Source organism: Culicoides brevitarsis, chromosome 3 (genome assembly GCF_036172545.1).
Source record: "Culicoides brevitarsis isolate CSIRO-B50_1 chromosome 3, AGI_CSIRO_Cbre_v1, whole genome shotgun sequence".
Taxonomy (NCBI): domain Eukaryota; kingdom Metazoa; phylum Arthropoda; class Insecta; order Diptera; family Ceratopogonidae; genus Culicoides; species Culicoides brevitarsis.
In genome coordinates, this window is record NC_087087.1 from 12,651,216 (window position 1) to 12,667,127 (window position 15,912).

The following is a 15,912-nucleotide window of genomic DNA, read 5'->3' on the forward strand; positions in this document are numbered from 1 at the left end:
TCGACTTACCTTTAGTACTGCTGCCTCCGAACGACGGCGGATGTTCTGGCATCGTGGTTGGCGTGTTGTTAGCACTCGAACTGGCACTAACATCACCCAATCTCACTGGTTTCGAGTAACCAGTTGCCAAATTGCCGCTCGGCGTACGCCCATTCGTGCCAAAAGGCATTGGGGGCCGCCTAATTGCCGACGTCGAATTGCCGCCACCTAATCGTGGAATTGCATTACTTATAATTTCACGAGCATTTTTCAATTTCGTCTCACGTTCGATGTCACCTGATTTGTCACCTGTGGGAGCAGCTACTTGTGGTTGTTGTTGTTGTTGCTTTTTCGCCAATTCCTTCTCCGAATCACTCTTTTCCTTCTTCAGTAATGCAATGGAGTTTTCCATGGATTTGCGTGCGTCTTCAAGTGAGAAACTGCCAACGGATGACTTTGAATCACTTTCTTTCAGTTTGTCTTGCGACTTGTTTTGCTGCTGTGGCAATGCGGGGAGTTCTGAGTCGGCGTTTACAGCATCTTCTTGGCTGTTTTGACGACTGGCACTTTCGCTATTGCGTTGTTTGCGCTCCATGGGACCGATTGTGGATGGCGTGATGGAAGCTTTTCGCTCGAATTCTTTCTTGAAAGAACCTACACTCACGCCGGGTATCACAAACTTTTTGTATTTCTCATTGTTTTGATTGTTCATGCTTTGGAACTTTTCCGCCGTCTCTAAAATTCGGGATTTACGCCGTTCGCCAGCTCCGTTGTTTTCTGGAAGACTATTTTTACGTTCGACAGGCTTAGGGGTTGCTTCCTTTTTCGGAGCTACTTCTGTCGTTGCTTTGTCAATTGTGCCGGAAAGGTCGCTCGTTTTTCCCTTATTGAAAACTTTGCGAGCTGGGCTTTTCTTTTCTGTGGCAACTTCGGCGGCTTTTGGCGCGGGAAGTGATTCTTTTGGCTTTTCTACTTCCTTTTTGGGTGTTGGCTCCTTTTTCGGTTCAGCTTGTTGTTTGGGCTCTTCCGCCGCCGGTTTTAAGAGCTCATCACACATTTTATCAATTTTAGCCAAATCTTTGCTGGCATCAGCAGGAGCTTCTTGCGTCTTTTCTTTCACCTCAGGAGATGTTTCCGTATCCATTGTTTCTGGAATTGGTTCTTCTGTGGGTTTATCCTTTTTACGGGCAGCTCCCGTGGCATTCTCCATCGAGACAGTTGGTTCCAATTTGCGTTTTGGTTGAGCCTGAAAAACACATTGAACTGCAAACCGAGACAAAAACACACAAAAATCGACATAAAACTTACCGGGCTTTCTTGTGGCGTGATAGTTCTTGTAGGAGATGGCATCAGTGCAGCCTCGCCTCCCGCTTGAACCATATCGATGATGCGTCGTTCGGCTTCTGTGCCGCCAATATCGATCACAGATCCAACTGAATGCGACTTTTGAAGACGATCTCCTCCAGCGCCGCTCGTTTCGGGTTCCATAGCTGCTACAACAAGTTGATCTGCTGTCACAGAGGGCGGTGCAAGCGACAATAGAACATCTAAACGCACCGGCGTTTGATTCGCCAGTTCTTCCGCTAAGGTTAAACAGGATTCGTTGTATGTCTCATTCACCCACCAATGATTGCAGATGTTTTCGATGTTGGCACGTCGTTTGGGACACACTGTCAACATTTCGCGAATTAGGGGGGAGGCACGTGACGGTTTCTTCGGCTCGAAATAATCACCCATGCTAATCTGTTTGACGAGACGTTTGAAGTTGGCACCGTCAAAGGGCATTGCGCCATAAACTAAGGTATAGAGGAGAACGCCAAGAGACCAACAATCAACTTCGGGCCCGAGATATGGCGTGCCTTTGACAATTTCGGGAGAAGCGTACAAGGGGGAGCCGCAGAAAGTTGCCAGCAGTCGTTGTTCGTCGAAGACATTGGAAAGACCGAAATCAGCGATCTACGGAAAAATTTTAAATGAAAATCAGGTAAGTTTATTAAGCGTTTTTAAGTGTATGCATTTTCGATTCAATTAATTTTATAAGGCCAAGACAATAATTTAAAATGTTTTTGATTTCATAGACCTTTTGAGTAAAAGACCTTTATAGAAAAGTGGGCGATAAACGGATCAGATTAACTTCTGAGGAGTTAATTTAATCCCTCAATTGAATTTTCTAACCAATTAAAGAATTATATTAACTCCTTTTGGAAATTCTCATCCGCAGACCTAATGTCTCTTAAGAGGTTAATTTAATCCCTTTTGAAAAAATCAATCTAAAAGGGATTAAATTAACCTCTTGAAGGAGTTAAGTTTCTTGGTTTGCGGATGAGAAATTCCAAAAGGAGTTAAATTTAAAGATTTATATGGGTTAGAAAATTCACTTGAGGGGTTAAATTAACTCCTGAAAGGCTAATCTGATCCGTTTTTGTCTCTGCTCGAAACTCGATATTTAATGTTCAAAAGTTCTATGAAATCGAAAACATTTTGGATTTTTGTATCGTCCTCATATACACAAAAATATTGATAAACTTCGTTAAAATTTAATTTTCTCATTAAAAAGTTTGGCTTCTCTTCTGCCAGATGAGAGAAAATGCATGCACAAACGCGGTCGTTGCACTACATTTATGCGCTCGAGAGATACTTACTTTAGCATTGCCATGCTCGTCGAGCAGTATATTTTCTAATTTAAGATCACGATGACATATTTTATGTTTGTGACAATAATAAATCGCGGTAGCGACTTGTCGGAAAATGCGACGTGCCTCTTCCTCGGTAAGCACTTTGCGTTCCGACAGATAGTCGTACAGTTCACCGCCTGCCGCAAATTCCATCACGAGCACCATTTTTTCGCGATTCTCAAAAACCTCGTAGATGTGAATAATGTTCGGATGCTGCACCGAGCTCATGATCTGAACTTCGCGCCGAATACGGATCAAGTCAGCTTCTGTCTCAATTTTGCTCTTTTTTATTGTCTTAATTGCCACTTCTTGGCCCGTTTCTTTGTTTATACCTAATTGCACTTTGCCATAAGTACCTTGGCCGAGTTTCTTGATGATGTCGAAGCGTTGCCGCAACTTTTTCCGATGATTGTTCATCTTGACAGTCCCTGTGTTCTCGATGCCGTGCATTATATTGTCTATGGTTGCGCCGGAAAATTGTGGCTGTGGAACGGGCTGCGTAGTCGCCGCTGCAGCGCCATTTGTGTCTCCTATCACCATTTTGCTAGATTTTTTGTTTTTGTTTTGTTATTATTATCAACTAATTGCTTGCTAAGTTTCCGTCTTTAATCTGAAAAGAGACAAGAAAAAAAGACGGAACGAATTAAAATCACGCACAACCGAGAAAAATTACTGTTGTCTACTGAGAATTTTTTGTTTAGTGAGAGATTTACACACCAAGACACGCCGAGAGAAGTTACGTAGGTCGGCAATATTTTACGGCGACACATATGATTACGAATTTACTTAAAAATTTACTGAATCACAGTGAGCGGGGTGGACATCGCGCGTGCCAACGCGGAATTCGTTAATGAAAAATCGATGCGACATTCGGAGACACCCTAACGTCAGTCAGTCGTCTCATACATCTACAAATTTGAATATTAGTTTTAAAAACGATACAAATAACTATTACGTTGGTCATCCGCCTACGCAGCCTCCGCACCGTACGAAATCGTCTCTCTCATGTGTGTCTCAATATAATAAACAAAAGAAACAACCGAGACACTTCTCACAAGAGTTGTACTTGTTGGAATACTCGAGTCGACGTCATCACTCTTAATTTAATAACATTACTCAATTCACCTTTTCAAGAAAAAGCAAACAAAAAAAAATCATATGTTAAAATTGAGTGACTCTTGTTGCGTTTCGCAAAATGTCGTGAGTCATTTAATCTTTTTTTCTTTCTCATTTTTTTTATAGATTTATAGTTCGAGAATGATGATTTTCCTCTTGTGCCTTCCTTGTTAGTGCCAAATAAAGCACGTGCTGCATTTTTCAAGTGTTTCAAGTGACAAGTTGCAGATCTGTCTCTGCTGGGACATGCTGTCATGTGAGGAATTTTATTAGAGTCAATTTATTGTGATAACACTTTTGACATCTAATAGAAAATTATTTTGTGTTGCAAATTTTTTTTATCGAGTGTCAGATGTTTCGTTTAATATTTTACTTTTTTTTCTTTCAGGTTCATTGGAAAATTTGGCTTTGGGGATGTCTATCCGTTAGAGGTATTGAATTAACTTCAATATTTTTTATGGAGAGAAAATCTTAAGGGTTGAATAAAAATTAAGCTGGTTGAAGTTAAACAGAATAAGATTTAAGCAAAGCAAGTGTAATTATCTGATGCTAAAATGGGGAAAAATGAATTTCCTTTCTGTGACTTTGGAGAGCTTCAAACTATCAAACATATTTGCGAAATTTGTTCAAACAGGAAGTACGATCTTGGAATTGTGGGAATACATGAAACTAATGAATCGACAAGAATATGGAAAGAGTCAATCCTTGACGTCCCAATCTAAAGAGACTTTCGTTTCACCTGGGCGTCGATTTCTTTTTCTTGTTTTTAAAAGCAGAAGTTTTCCCTTAAGTTTAAATTAAGACATAGATTTCTGCTTTTAAAAACAAGAAAAAAAAAATCGATGCCGAAACGAAAATCTTTTTTAATTAAGTAGAACGTCAAGGATTGAATCTATCCATATTCTTGCCGATGAAAAATAAAATTAAAAAATTATGAGTAGAACGAATCTTACGGGTTACACTAGATTTTACGATTTTGCATAATTTTGTTCATCAACTTTGAAAATTTAAATTGATGAAAATTTTTCTTTACAAAATTGATCTTTTTTTTCATAAAAATTTAAATAAATAAGAAAAAGAATTTAAATTTTGAACTTTTTGTTCTTCACATTTCGATATTATAAATAGATACCCCATTTGAAAATTTCTCAAATAATAAAGTAAAAAGAAATCTAAAACATTTTAAATTAGGCCAAAAATATTTCAGATTTTCTCATATCTAATTTTTTGTGAAATTTTGAAAAGTCATGTTTTATGTCAAGAAATGTTAAAAGCTGTTTCAATTAAAAAAAAAAAAAGAAAAAAAATTCCGATAAAATTAATTCAAAATCCAAAATTATTAGGTATAGGTACATTTTTAAAATTCTTAGTAAAAAATGATCAATTTTGTAAAGAAAAATATTCTTTTCTCTTAATTTTTGGAATTGATGTTCAAATATGAAAAATGAAGAAAAATGCACTTTTTTATATACACTGCACTTGATATCAGCATTTCATTGAAAAAAAATGGCATGAAATTTTTTGATGATTGTAGACATTTTTAGTGCATTTTGGTATATTTAAGTACCTCTTTGACATACCCGATCTCATTTAAAATGCATAGAAACCCATGGGTTCGTTCTAGAATTTTAAATTTAGGTTTTTTTTGGACTACTTTAGGCCTAACTAACACAAAGCCATTTTCGCCCCAAATGAAAATTAGTTTTTATGTAGCCAAGGGTTTTAAACCTGTTGTTGCAATAATTAAAACTTAAAACATCTGATACTAAGAAAGCAGACCAAAGTACTTAATAAGCGAGTTATGCGTTAATTTGACAAAAGTTTCATAAAGTTCAAAGCGTAACTACACAAAACTCACTCTCATCACGTGTATTCAACACTCTACGTCGAGCCTTTGTGCAACACATTGTTCAGTCACCTCTTCTTTTTATTTTAAACGAGTTCCTTTGATGAATGAAATGCTTTTAATCATGACATTGAATATAAGTGATTTTGTTTATAGCTGTTTTTTCTCTCTCTCGCATATTGTCAAGTACTTTTGTTTGGCGTTAAAAACTCGCGGCACAGCATCAAACATTTTAAAGTGGGTACTTAATTTAGTGCGCTCGCTGTGCAAACACAAAAAAAAATCACCGGATATAATTTTTGGCACAGACGACGCACCTGTCAAGAGGAGACGATGCTCGACTGCAAAATGAAGATTAGAGAAATTTCGCTGCTACTTGAAAATTTTTGTTATTCATTTCGACGATGAATAAAAGGAACGTGACACTGAATCACTTATTTTATCAATTTAAATGCAATCGATCCTTTAATGGTAAAGATGCATGCGACATAAATATTCATGAAATGACTGGCATGTCCATTTACCTACCGATGGAAAATAAATTGCGTAGTTGACTGAAGAAAAATGACCCATTTAATAATCGACCTTTAAAGTGCCATTACGCTCAAGTTTATACGTGTCAAAGAGAGACAAAGTTTCTGTAATGAATTGGGCACTAAATGAGATTTATTGATCATTAAGTGGTCCGTAATCCGTTTTTGTTCCTTGTGATATCTGATATAGACACGCAAAATAAAAAAAGAGTTGAAAAGAAAAATGGTTTATGATATTTTTATGTTTACGTGAACAACCCGATAAAAGGATAAATTGATTGCCATTACTTCATGCAAAATAAGAAAAAATTCATGAAAAAAATATCTTGAAAATATGCTTTTTTATTGTAAAATTCCTTTAAAATTAAAAAACTTTTCAAATTTGAGCAAATTTGGATCCCAATACGGATTTTAAAAATTTTGACCCAATGCAAATTCCTAAAAATTTCCCCAATAAACATTCTGAAAATTCGACCTATTGCACTTTTGGTCATTTTATCCTAATAAACATTTTCAAATTTCGATCCAATTTAAATTATGAAATTTTTACCCAATGTACATTAAAAAAATTTGCCCCAATAAACATTGCGAAAAATTTACCCAATAAACATTTTAAAAATTTTCCAAGAAATATTTATCAATTTTTTGTAATTTATCTTTATCATCATTTTAAAAAAATTCGACCCAATGAACATTTTAAAATTTAGACCCAATGTACATTTTAAAAGTTTGTCCCAATGCACATTTTAAAATTTTGACCCAATGCACATTTTGAGAGACAAAATACAAATTTCACTAAAAAAACACTGAAAAAGCACATAAAAAAGGAGATGCTTCGAGTACGAATGTTATTTATTGATTTTTTTGCGGTTTAAAGAGAGAGAGAAACTTTTTTGGGAATATTTTTGTCATAATAATGATGACAAACATGACACGATGTCCGCAAAATTGCTTTATCTTCAACAAACAGACAAAAATTTATTGTTATGACTGGCAACAACTTCAAACATTTTTACTCAAATAGGTCAGACACATTCATAAATAAGCAAAATGTGAAAGGATTTGAAATCTAAAATTTGGTTAGAGCTCTAATTCTCTACGAAATTCACTCACAAAATCGAGCAAATCAAAAATTTTACTATTTTAGGGAATTTTGTCACCCTAAAAAACTCGAAAACGCAACAAAATTAAATCATCAAACTTGCTGAAATACAGTTATTATTTATGTGAATTTACAATTAAATAAATCCAGAAAATTTTGTCAGTTCGTGTCATTTTTGAATGTCACAAAAAATTATTGCATGAATTGTGATAAAAACTGACGTGGCTCAATTAGTTTAAATTTTGTTGTGATTGTTTTTTTTTTTAATTTTTATTTATTTCGCAAAAATTGATTCGAAAATCATGCAAAATCGAATAGAATTTCATTAAATTAGAGACGAAAGTGCTTTGTGATGCAAAAATTTTATTCGTATGAACATTTTGAATGCATCGCATCGGTCTCTCTTTTTTCATGCGTTCTTGCATCACCAAAGCAACTAATTTAATCAAGAGCTCTTTTATTCATTCATTTATTCAATTCATTGAAAATGTTTGATTAAAAGGATACAACAAAAAAAAAAGCTTTTTGTGTGTCAGCCACCATCAACTTTTTTTTTTTGAATGGATTCAATCTGTTAACGGGAGAATTCATTTTTTTTAGACAGATACGGATTTATTCATCACAAATATACCGAGATTCCATATTCATTATGAAGTTCAGATTTGAATTACAAATTTCTCGTGTTTTTGTTGCAATGGAGAAGAAATGTGCCCAGTGAGAAATTTTAGATTTTTTTTTCGATTTTTAGGGTTTAAAATTAAGACGCTATAAATTTTAGAGAATTTTTTAAAAAATTATAGATTATTTATTTTGATTAATTTTTAATTAATTTTAATTAAAATTAAAATTAAAAAAAATAGGAAATAAATAATTTGAAAAAATTATTTAAAATAAAATAATAAAAAATAAAACAAAAAAAATTTATACAGAATACAACAATTAAAAAATAAATAAATAAAAAATATTAAAATAAAATAAAAAATTGATAAAATAAAACAGTCAAAAATAAATAAAAAAAATATTTAAAATAAAATAAAATAAAAAATTAATAAACTAAAATAATAAAAAAATAAATAAAATAAAAAAACGAATAAAAAAAACATAAAAAAATAGAAAAAAATAGAAAAATAAAAAAAAGCAAAAAAAAATATAAAAAAATAAAAAAAATTAATTAAATATTTAATTAGAAAAAAAAAAAAATAAAATAGGTACCTAATTTAAAATTAATAAAATAAAAAATTACTAAAATTAAAATAAAATAATAAAAGTAATTTAAAAATTAAAGAAAAAATAAATCAAAATTAAATAATTAAAAATAAATTAAAAATTTAATAAAAAATAAGAAAAAATTAATTAATAAAAATTATTAATCTGCTAAGAAAAATGTTAAAGGGCCTTATTTTAAGACTAAAGAAATGGCTCAAAAATTTTCCATTGGGCAAAATGTACTGAAGATAATTTTCCCAGGAAAAAGCATAACAACATCGATAAATATTATTCGTTATGGGCAAAGTTATGGATGTTAATTTTTGATCAAAATTCATGAAAATAAATAAACACGCCCTCGTGCATGTTATTTACTTTCTGAATAATTGCTTGTGATGACACAATTTATCGTGTAAGAATAATTAACATGCCACACAGATTAACATTATCGGATCATTTGACAAATTTAATGATTATCTAATGCTCATCTGTGTGTGTGTGAGAGCGACTGAATTTCAATTAAACCGGCACGTGTTTCTGGCAGTTGCGATAAAATTCTTCAAAAAGAAAAAAAAAGGATGATGAATCCTGTCATTTTGGTTGTTTCATAACAACAGAGGAGGATAAAATGTTGCATGACATGCAGTTTTTTTTTTGAAGCAAAGAGAATATATCTGACAAATTTTTGCACGTTAGGATATGCCACGCGCGCTTCTCGTGAATTTTTCATGTAGAACAAAAAATAAGAACAACAAAACTCGTGGGACAATTTTTTTTAGCAGTTAAGCGGTTTTATTTGGAAATTTCGAGATATGGAAAGGGAATTAAGTGAAATAAAACAAAAAATCGGTCTAGACCTTGTTTTTCTGATGAAATTATGGAATTAAAGAAGTTTTTCATGGAATTTTTTTTTTAAATGCATTTTAAATTTTTTTTTCTGCAAATTTTTAAGCAAAGTCGTAAGTTTTTAGTTCTTTTTAATTTCTAAAAAATTTTTAATTTCTCACAATTTTTTATCAAGATTTTACTCAATTTTGCAAGAGTTTCATGTTTTTTTTTTAATTAATTTAAATTTAAAATTAAATATTAAAAAGTGAAGTAAAAATTAGTTTAAATATTTAATTATTTTCTCAAAAAATAAAATAAAAAAAAATAAAAAAATCAAGAGTGAAGATTTGATTTGTAATTTTTGAAAATATTACTGTTTCATGATTTTTACGGATTAATAAAAATAAAAATACTTCAAAGTATTTATTTATTTTTTTAATATTAAATCAAAAAAATTTGTTTAAAAACAATTAATTAAATAAATTAAGTTAAAAATAAATTATTTAATTAAAAATTTCTATAAAATTGTGAGAAAAAAATGAGAAAAAAAATATTTAGAGTTTTCAGAATGTTCAGTACCTTAATTTTTTTTTCAATTTTTTTATTTTTTTCCTGAAAAAAAATTTTTTCTCAATAATTTTTTTTATAGAATAATTATTTTATTAAAAATGTTTAAAAATTAAATAAACTAAATTTAAAATTTTTTAAAGTATTTTAAATTTAAATCAATTTATTTTAAAGATCATTTTACGTTTCTAAATTATTTTTTTTAAATTTCAATTTTATTTAAGATTTTTAAAAAAAATACGAAAATTTTTAATTAACAGATATTTTATCAAAAAATCCTAGAATATCCAGAAAAATAGTCAAAAAATTTTTTTTGCCTTGTTTTTGAAATTTTTTTTTCTTTCTTGGTTATTTTCAAAAATTATTTTTTCGAAAAAAATAAATATTTTTCTAAAAATTTAAATTTTTTTATTCTAAAAGTCAAAAATAAAATTTAAAAATACAATTTTTTAAAAAATTTACCGAAAATTTCCAAAGTTAATCCAATTAAAAATATAAAAAAAGACAAAAATTTAAACCCAACAGCTTAAAAACTGCACATAACTTCGAAAAAACTCAGCAACACAAAAAAATTTAATCTTCCACTCGAAAACAACAACAACTCCCATAAAACGAAAAACTAGATGAATATGAATATTTTTCGAGCTCACACACTACATTTCATGTCCAGAATGATGTCTAGCACGTTTTTTCGCTCTGATTTGATGCGTTTTCCTCCGTGGATGGCAAAAAATTATGTGCTTACTTTGCTTATCCTCCACGTACATAACTCACCGCCTACACCCCAAACTCGAGATAAATGTACTTTGGATTCCGGATTTGTATGGAATTTCCTGTATGGAAAACACTTGAACACGAATAGAGAAAAATATTTTTGATTTTTACTTCCGAGAAAAGTACTGACCGTCTCCATTTTCAGGTATTTTTCGCAAAAAGTGTCCCTTCATTGAAAAGTTTTTTTTAAAGTAAAACTTTAATTGTCGCTTTGGGATGTCAGGGACTCGGTTTAATTATTTTAACGATGAAAATTTTGTAAAACAGTAAATTTCGTAACAAAAATCGGTGCAACGTTCACTAAAAGTGGCAAACGAAAAAAAAAAACGAGGAAAAGGAAGAAATATAGAGTGAAAAATTTTCAATTTACTTTTTTAATGAGTTAAAATAAATTGGATCAAGGGTGTTAATTAAGTGTGAAACTTCAAGAGAGAGAAACTGATTACTTTTTAACTCACCCAGAGGGCAAAAAACACACAAAAATCAAATTATTTGGCAATTCATTTGCTCAAACATCACGAAGATCATTAATATAAACACATCAGAAACACATGCGGCGGTCAGCGTTCGACTTTTTGATTTATTTTTCTAAAACATTTTGAATAGTAGATCGCGAGTTACCAACACAGAGACAAAAATAAATTATAGGAAGCATGAAAAATACGCGTTTCACAGACGAGATGTTTGTTTTCCAATTTTTCTCGATGAAAAACGCACAGAAAAAAAAGAGAAGGCGTTAACGTTGATCTCGTTGGCATGTGTTAGTTTTTTTTTCATTTTCATTATTTATGTTGTTGTGAGAGTTTTGTACGTTGTTTGTTGTTTTTTTTTCTTTATTGTGTTAAATTTTTAATGCAGGCAGAATTTTTTCGTGTCGCTTCATTGAAAATTCCTGATGATACATTGTAATCACTTATGTCGGATGTGTCGTTGCAGTTGTTGTCGCGCTGCTGGTGGTTTAAACGCGGAAAAAGTGATCTTGATGGGAAAGTTATTTATTTATTTGAAGAATGATTAAAAATAGAAAGGAGTTTTTTTTTGTTGTAAAAGGGAAGTTGTTGAAATCACTTGTTGATTTTTTTTGTTTTTTTTTGTGAAATTGTGACAAATTGTACTTTGAAAGGTTATTTTGGATTTAAATTGATTTTTTTTATGAATTTAATCATTAAAATTTGATTTATTTTAAATAAATAGATTTGAAAAATATTTTAAAATTATTTTTGTTGAAAAAAATATTTTATTATAATTTTAAAAATTATTTAAAAATTTTTTAAATATATTAATTGATATTTTACTATTTTTAAAAAAATTATTAAATAATTATAATTAATTTTTTTGAATAATTAATTAAGTTAATTAAATTAAATTAAATTAAATTAAATTAAATTAAATTAAATCAAATTAAATTAAATTAAAATTAATTAATTAAATTAAATTAATTAATTAATTAAATAAATTGTAATTAATTAAAACAAAAAAAAAATTAATTAAACTTGATTTAAATTTTAAAATTTTTTAAAAATAATTTTCAAATATTTAAATATTTTTTTTAAATAATTTTTGTATAAATTTGACCAAAAACTTTTTTTTTGTATTTAAAGTTTTTAAGCTTTTAGCAAATTTGAACTTTTTTGCAAAAAAATTTTATTGAAGATTTTTTTTTTATCAAAAAATTTTGAATAAATACTTAGGTATTTTTTTAATTTATTTTTTTTTATATATTCTTTTATATTTTATTAGTTTAAGATTTTAATAATTCTTTATTAATTAAATTATTATTTTTTAATAGATTAATTTTTAATTTTACAAGAATTTGGATGCAGGATTTTAATTTATTTTTTAAAATATTCGTTTTAAATAAAATATAAAATTAATATTTATTCAATTAAATTTTTTTATTAAATAAATATAATTGAAATGATTAAAATAAATAAAAAATAAATATTAATAATTTTAACAAAAAAATAAACTAAAATAAAAATAAATAATTAAAATAAAATAAAATTAAGTAAGTAAATAAATAAATAAATTTTTATTTTTTGTACCAATATTTTTTTTTCACAATTTTCCTACCCTTCAAAATTTTTCGAAAAATTAAATAATTTTTTTTAATAAAAAAAAATAAAAAAAATAATTTAATAAAATTATTTAAATATTTAGTTATTTAAAAAAATAATTAAAATTTTAATATTTTTTTTATTTATTTATTTTAATTTTATTTTAATTAATTATTTTTATATCATTTTATTTTTTATTAAAATTTATTTATTTTAATTCAGTTATATTTTTTTAAATTTAATTTATTTTTTAATAAATTATTTTTTTTATTTTAATTTTTTTTTAAATAAAAACAACTCTGCATAACTTTTATTAAAAATTTATCTTTAATTTTCAATTTAACTTTATCTAATTTCCAATGCTCATAAATCAAATTAACGCAAAATTCGCATCCCTTAATTATCACACACACACAAAAATTCAATCTAATTCAATTACGCACCTCAATTCCCAAAATTCACTTCATTGCCCGTATTTTCAATCAACAAATTCAAAAATTCGCCCGATAATGATGCTAATAATTTTGCATATGTGTCAGCAAGCATCGCAGCAACGTCAACAATAAACATCAACAAATTTATTACCTGCATCGTCACTAATTGAATTGCACGAACAAACACCAATCAATTGTAATCTAATTAATTAATTTCATTTGCAAAAATTGTCTTTCTAATTGTTTTTTTTTATTTCATCGTTCTGGGCAGCAAAATTGCATTTGTGATGTCCAGACAAGACAAATCGATTGAAAACCCAAGAGAAATAAAAAGTTTCCCTTTGATTATTTATTTTTCGCTGAGCTGATGGCAATTTTCTGGCCAATCAATTTCGAGATTAATTTAATTTTCATTTTTTTCTCATCCCTCATTCACTCAGGTTTTAATTGTGACCGAGACAAAAAAATATTAAATTAGTGGTCAAATTGTTGGTTGGATTATTTGCTCATCTTTGTCGCTTTTTTCTCCAATTTAAATGCGAAAAACCATTAAATGAGGGCAATTATTCGGTCAACATTCCAGATAAATTCGTCGGATAAATAAATAAAAACTCGGGCGTTGATTGACACGCAAAGTGTGTCTTTAACCCAATTTTCGCATTAAAAAAATTTTTTTTTTGAGAAAGGGCGATCTTGTAAAAATTTTGGTCTCAGACACTAACACGTACGCATCGCGTTGTCACCACACTGTGTCGTCTCATGCGTGATGAAATTTCCCAAAAATAACACGAATCAAAAAAAAAAAAAAAAAATCACGTCACCTTTTTTTATTTTCTTTCTTTCCTCGGCAGCAGCAGCGACGTTGTTGTTGTTATTTTCTTCCTCTATCGATATTTTTTTGATTTTTTTTTATTCGAGGGACGATCATAACGTCAATTTGTTACGAATGCGACGTTAAATCTTTTAATTGAGGAAATAATAAAACTCTTCCGTCGTCATTGCTTTTCCTTGCGTTTTCATATTTTTTTTCTCCGTTTTTTTTTGTTCCTCAAACAAACGAAATAAAGTTGATGAAATTTCTTCAAATATTTGTCAAATTTAATTTAAAAACTGGATTATGCAGTTGTGCTCGTGGTTTTATCTATTTTTTTCTCTTTTCTTTTAATTTATATTATTTTTTTTATTGTTATACTCTAAAAAGAAATTTTCTTGCGATCACACAGTATTACGCTTCTGGTTTTTCTTCTTTCTTTCTTTTTTTTCAATATTCGTCGTGTATTTTTAAATGTTGTGTGCAGTACCAAGAATAAAAAAAAGTGTTCTATACGGCTATTCGCGGTGTAGAGATGTACAGAGAGAAATTTAATTTTATTTGCCTAAAAAATGCCGCCGCGCGTCTTAACCGAACACCGAATTCATCTGTACTGACGAAAATGAATTTTCTTCGTGCGAGATGAGTTTTCTGTGATGAAAAATTGAAATGAGAGAAATTTGTAGGGTGAACGTTTAAAATTTAATTTAAATTTAGTCAAGGATAGTTAAAGGAAATTAAATTGAATTTTAGCTTATTAAAATATTTTTACGCTAGATGGCGCTTTTTTAATTAAATATTTATTTTTTTAATTTTTTAGCTCAAGGATTTAATGAAGGAGATTTTTTTTAGTTTTTAGGTTAATTTTCATTTATTTTTATCGATAAAAATTAATTTAACAAAAATTTGACACTAGATGGCGCCTTTTAAAGTTGAAAAATCATTAAATGTTCTTCAGTTTTTATTTTTGAGTTCAAAGATTCAACAAAGAAGAATCTTTTAGAATATATGTTTTTATTTATTCGTTAAATTCATATCCTTCATAAGTCAAAAAATTTGTTAAAATTTTTACGCTAGATGGCGCTTTTTAAAAGAAAAAGTTCATTAAAAGTTATATTTAAGATTTAAAATGTAAAATTTTATACTTTATAAAGCTATTAAAATTAAAATGCCCTTTTTTTTTAAAATTCGAATGTCATTACGAAGAAAAATTTTTTAACTTTGAAGATATTTTTTTGACGCTTTTATAAAAAAATTCATTTGTATTTATAAATAAGAGTTTAAAATTTTGACGCTAGATGGCACTTTTAAAACTTTAAATAAAGGTTTCACTTCTAAAAGATTCATTAATAGCTTTTGACTTTTGAAAAAAATGATTCAAAATTTTATACTAAATTAACTTTATTGATCTAAAAATATTAAATTTTAACACTACAGATGGCGCTTTAATTTAAAAGTTCAATTTCTTAGGTAAAAAAACATTCAATTAGATGAAAATGTAAGTTTTAATCAAAAATTTTACAAAATTTTAACAATTATGAGTTGAAAGAAGACAAAAATAAAAAAAAATGTAACTTTGAAGATACAATTAAATTTTTGACGCTAGATGTCACTTTGAAAAGTTTTTTCAATTCAAAATTTTAACTTTACAAAAACATTTTTTAAACTTTTAGGAGCAAAAACATCGACTAAAAACATAAATTTCAAAAAAGATAGTAGATTTTGAAAAATATAAATTTTTGACATCAGATGTCGCTTTATGATTTTTAAAGATATTAGCTTAAAATTTTAATGAAAATATCTAATACATTCGATAAAAAAGTTGAAAATTGGTCGAAAAATTATCTTTAAAACTAAAAATTTAATTCTTAAGTTCTAAAGATAAAATTTTTAATTAAAAATACACGCTAGATGGCGCTTTTGACCGAATATTAATTTTTAGCCAAAAATAGATCTTTAAACTTAATTTTTCTTATAAAATTTA

The 15,912-nt window shown here is 28.5% G+C and overlaps 1 protein-coding gene across 1 annotated transcript in view; it reads right to left on the minus strand.

The window, feature by feature from the left end:
- LOC134835208 (uncharacterized) overlaps positions 1 to 15,912 on the minus strand; it is an 85,076-nt gene that overhangs the window by 11,177 nt on the left and 57,987 nt on the right. Inside the window, exons 3-5 of the mRNA XM_063850078.1 lie at positions 2,622 to 3,264; positions 1,288 to 1,935; positions 10 to 1,225 (exon numbers count right to left, since the gene is read on the minus strand). Of these exons, the coding sequence (XP_063706148.1) occupies positions 10 to 1,225; positions 1,288 to 1,935; positions 2,622 to 3,194 (2,437 nt within the window). The 5' untranslated portion in view covers positions 3,195 to 3,264. The remainder of the gene's footprint in view (positions 1 to 9; positions 1,226 to 1,287; positions 1,936 to 2,621; positions 3,265 to 15,912) is intronic.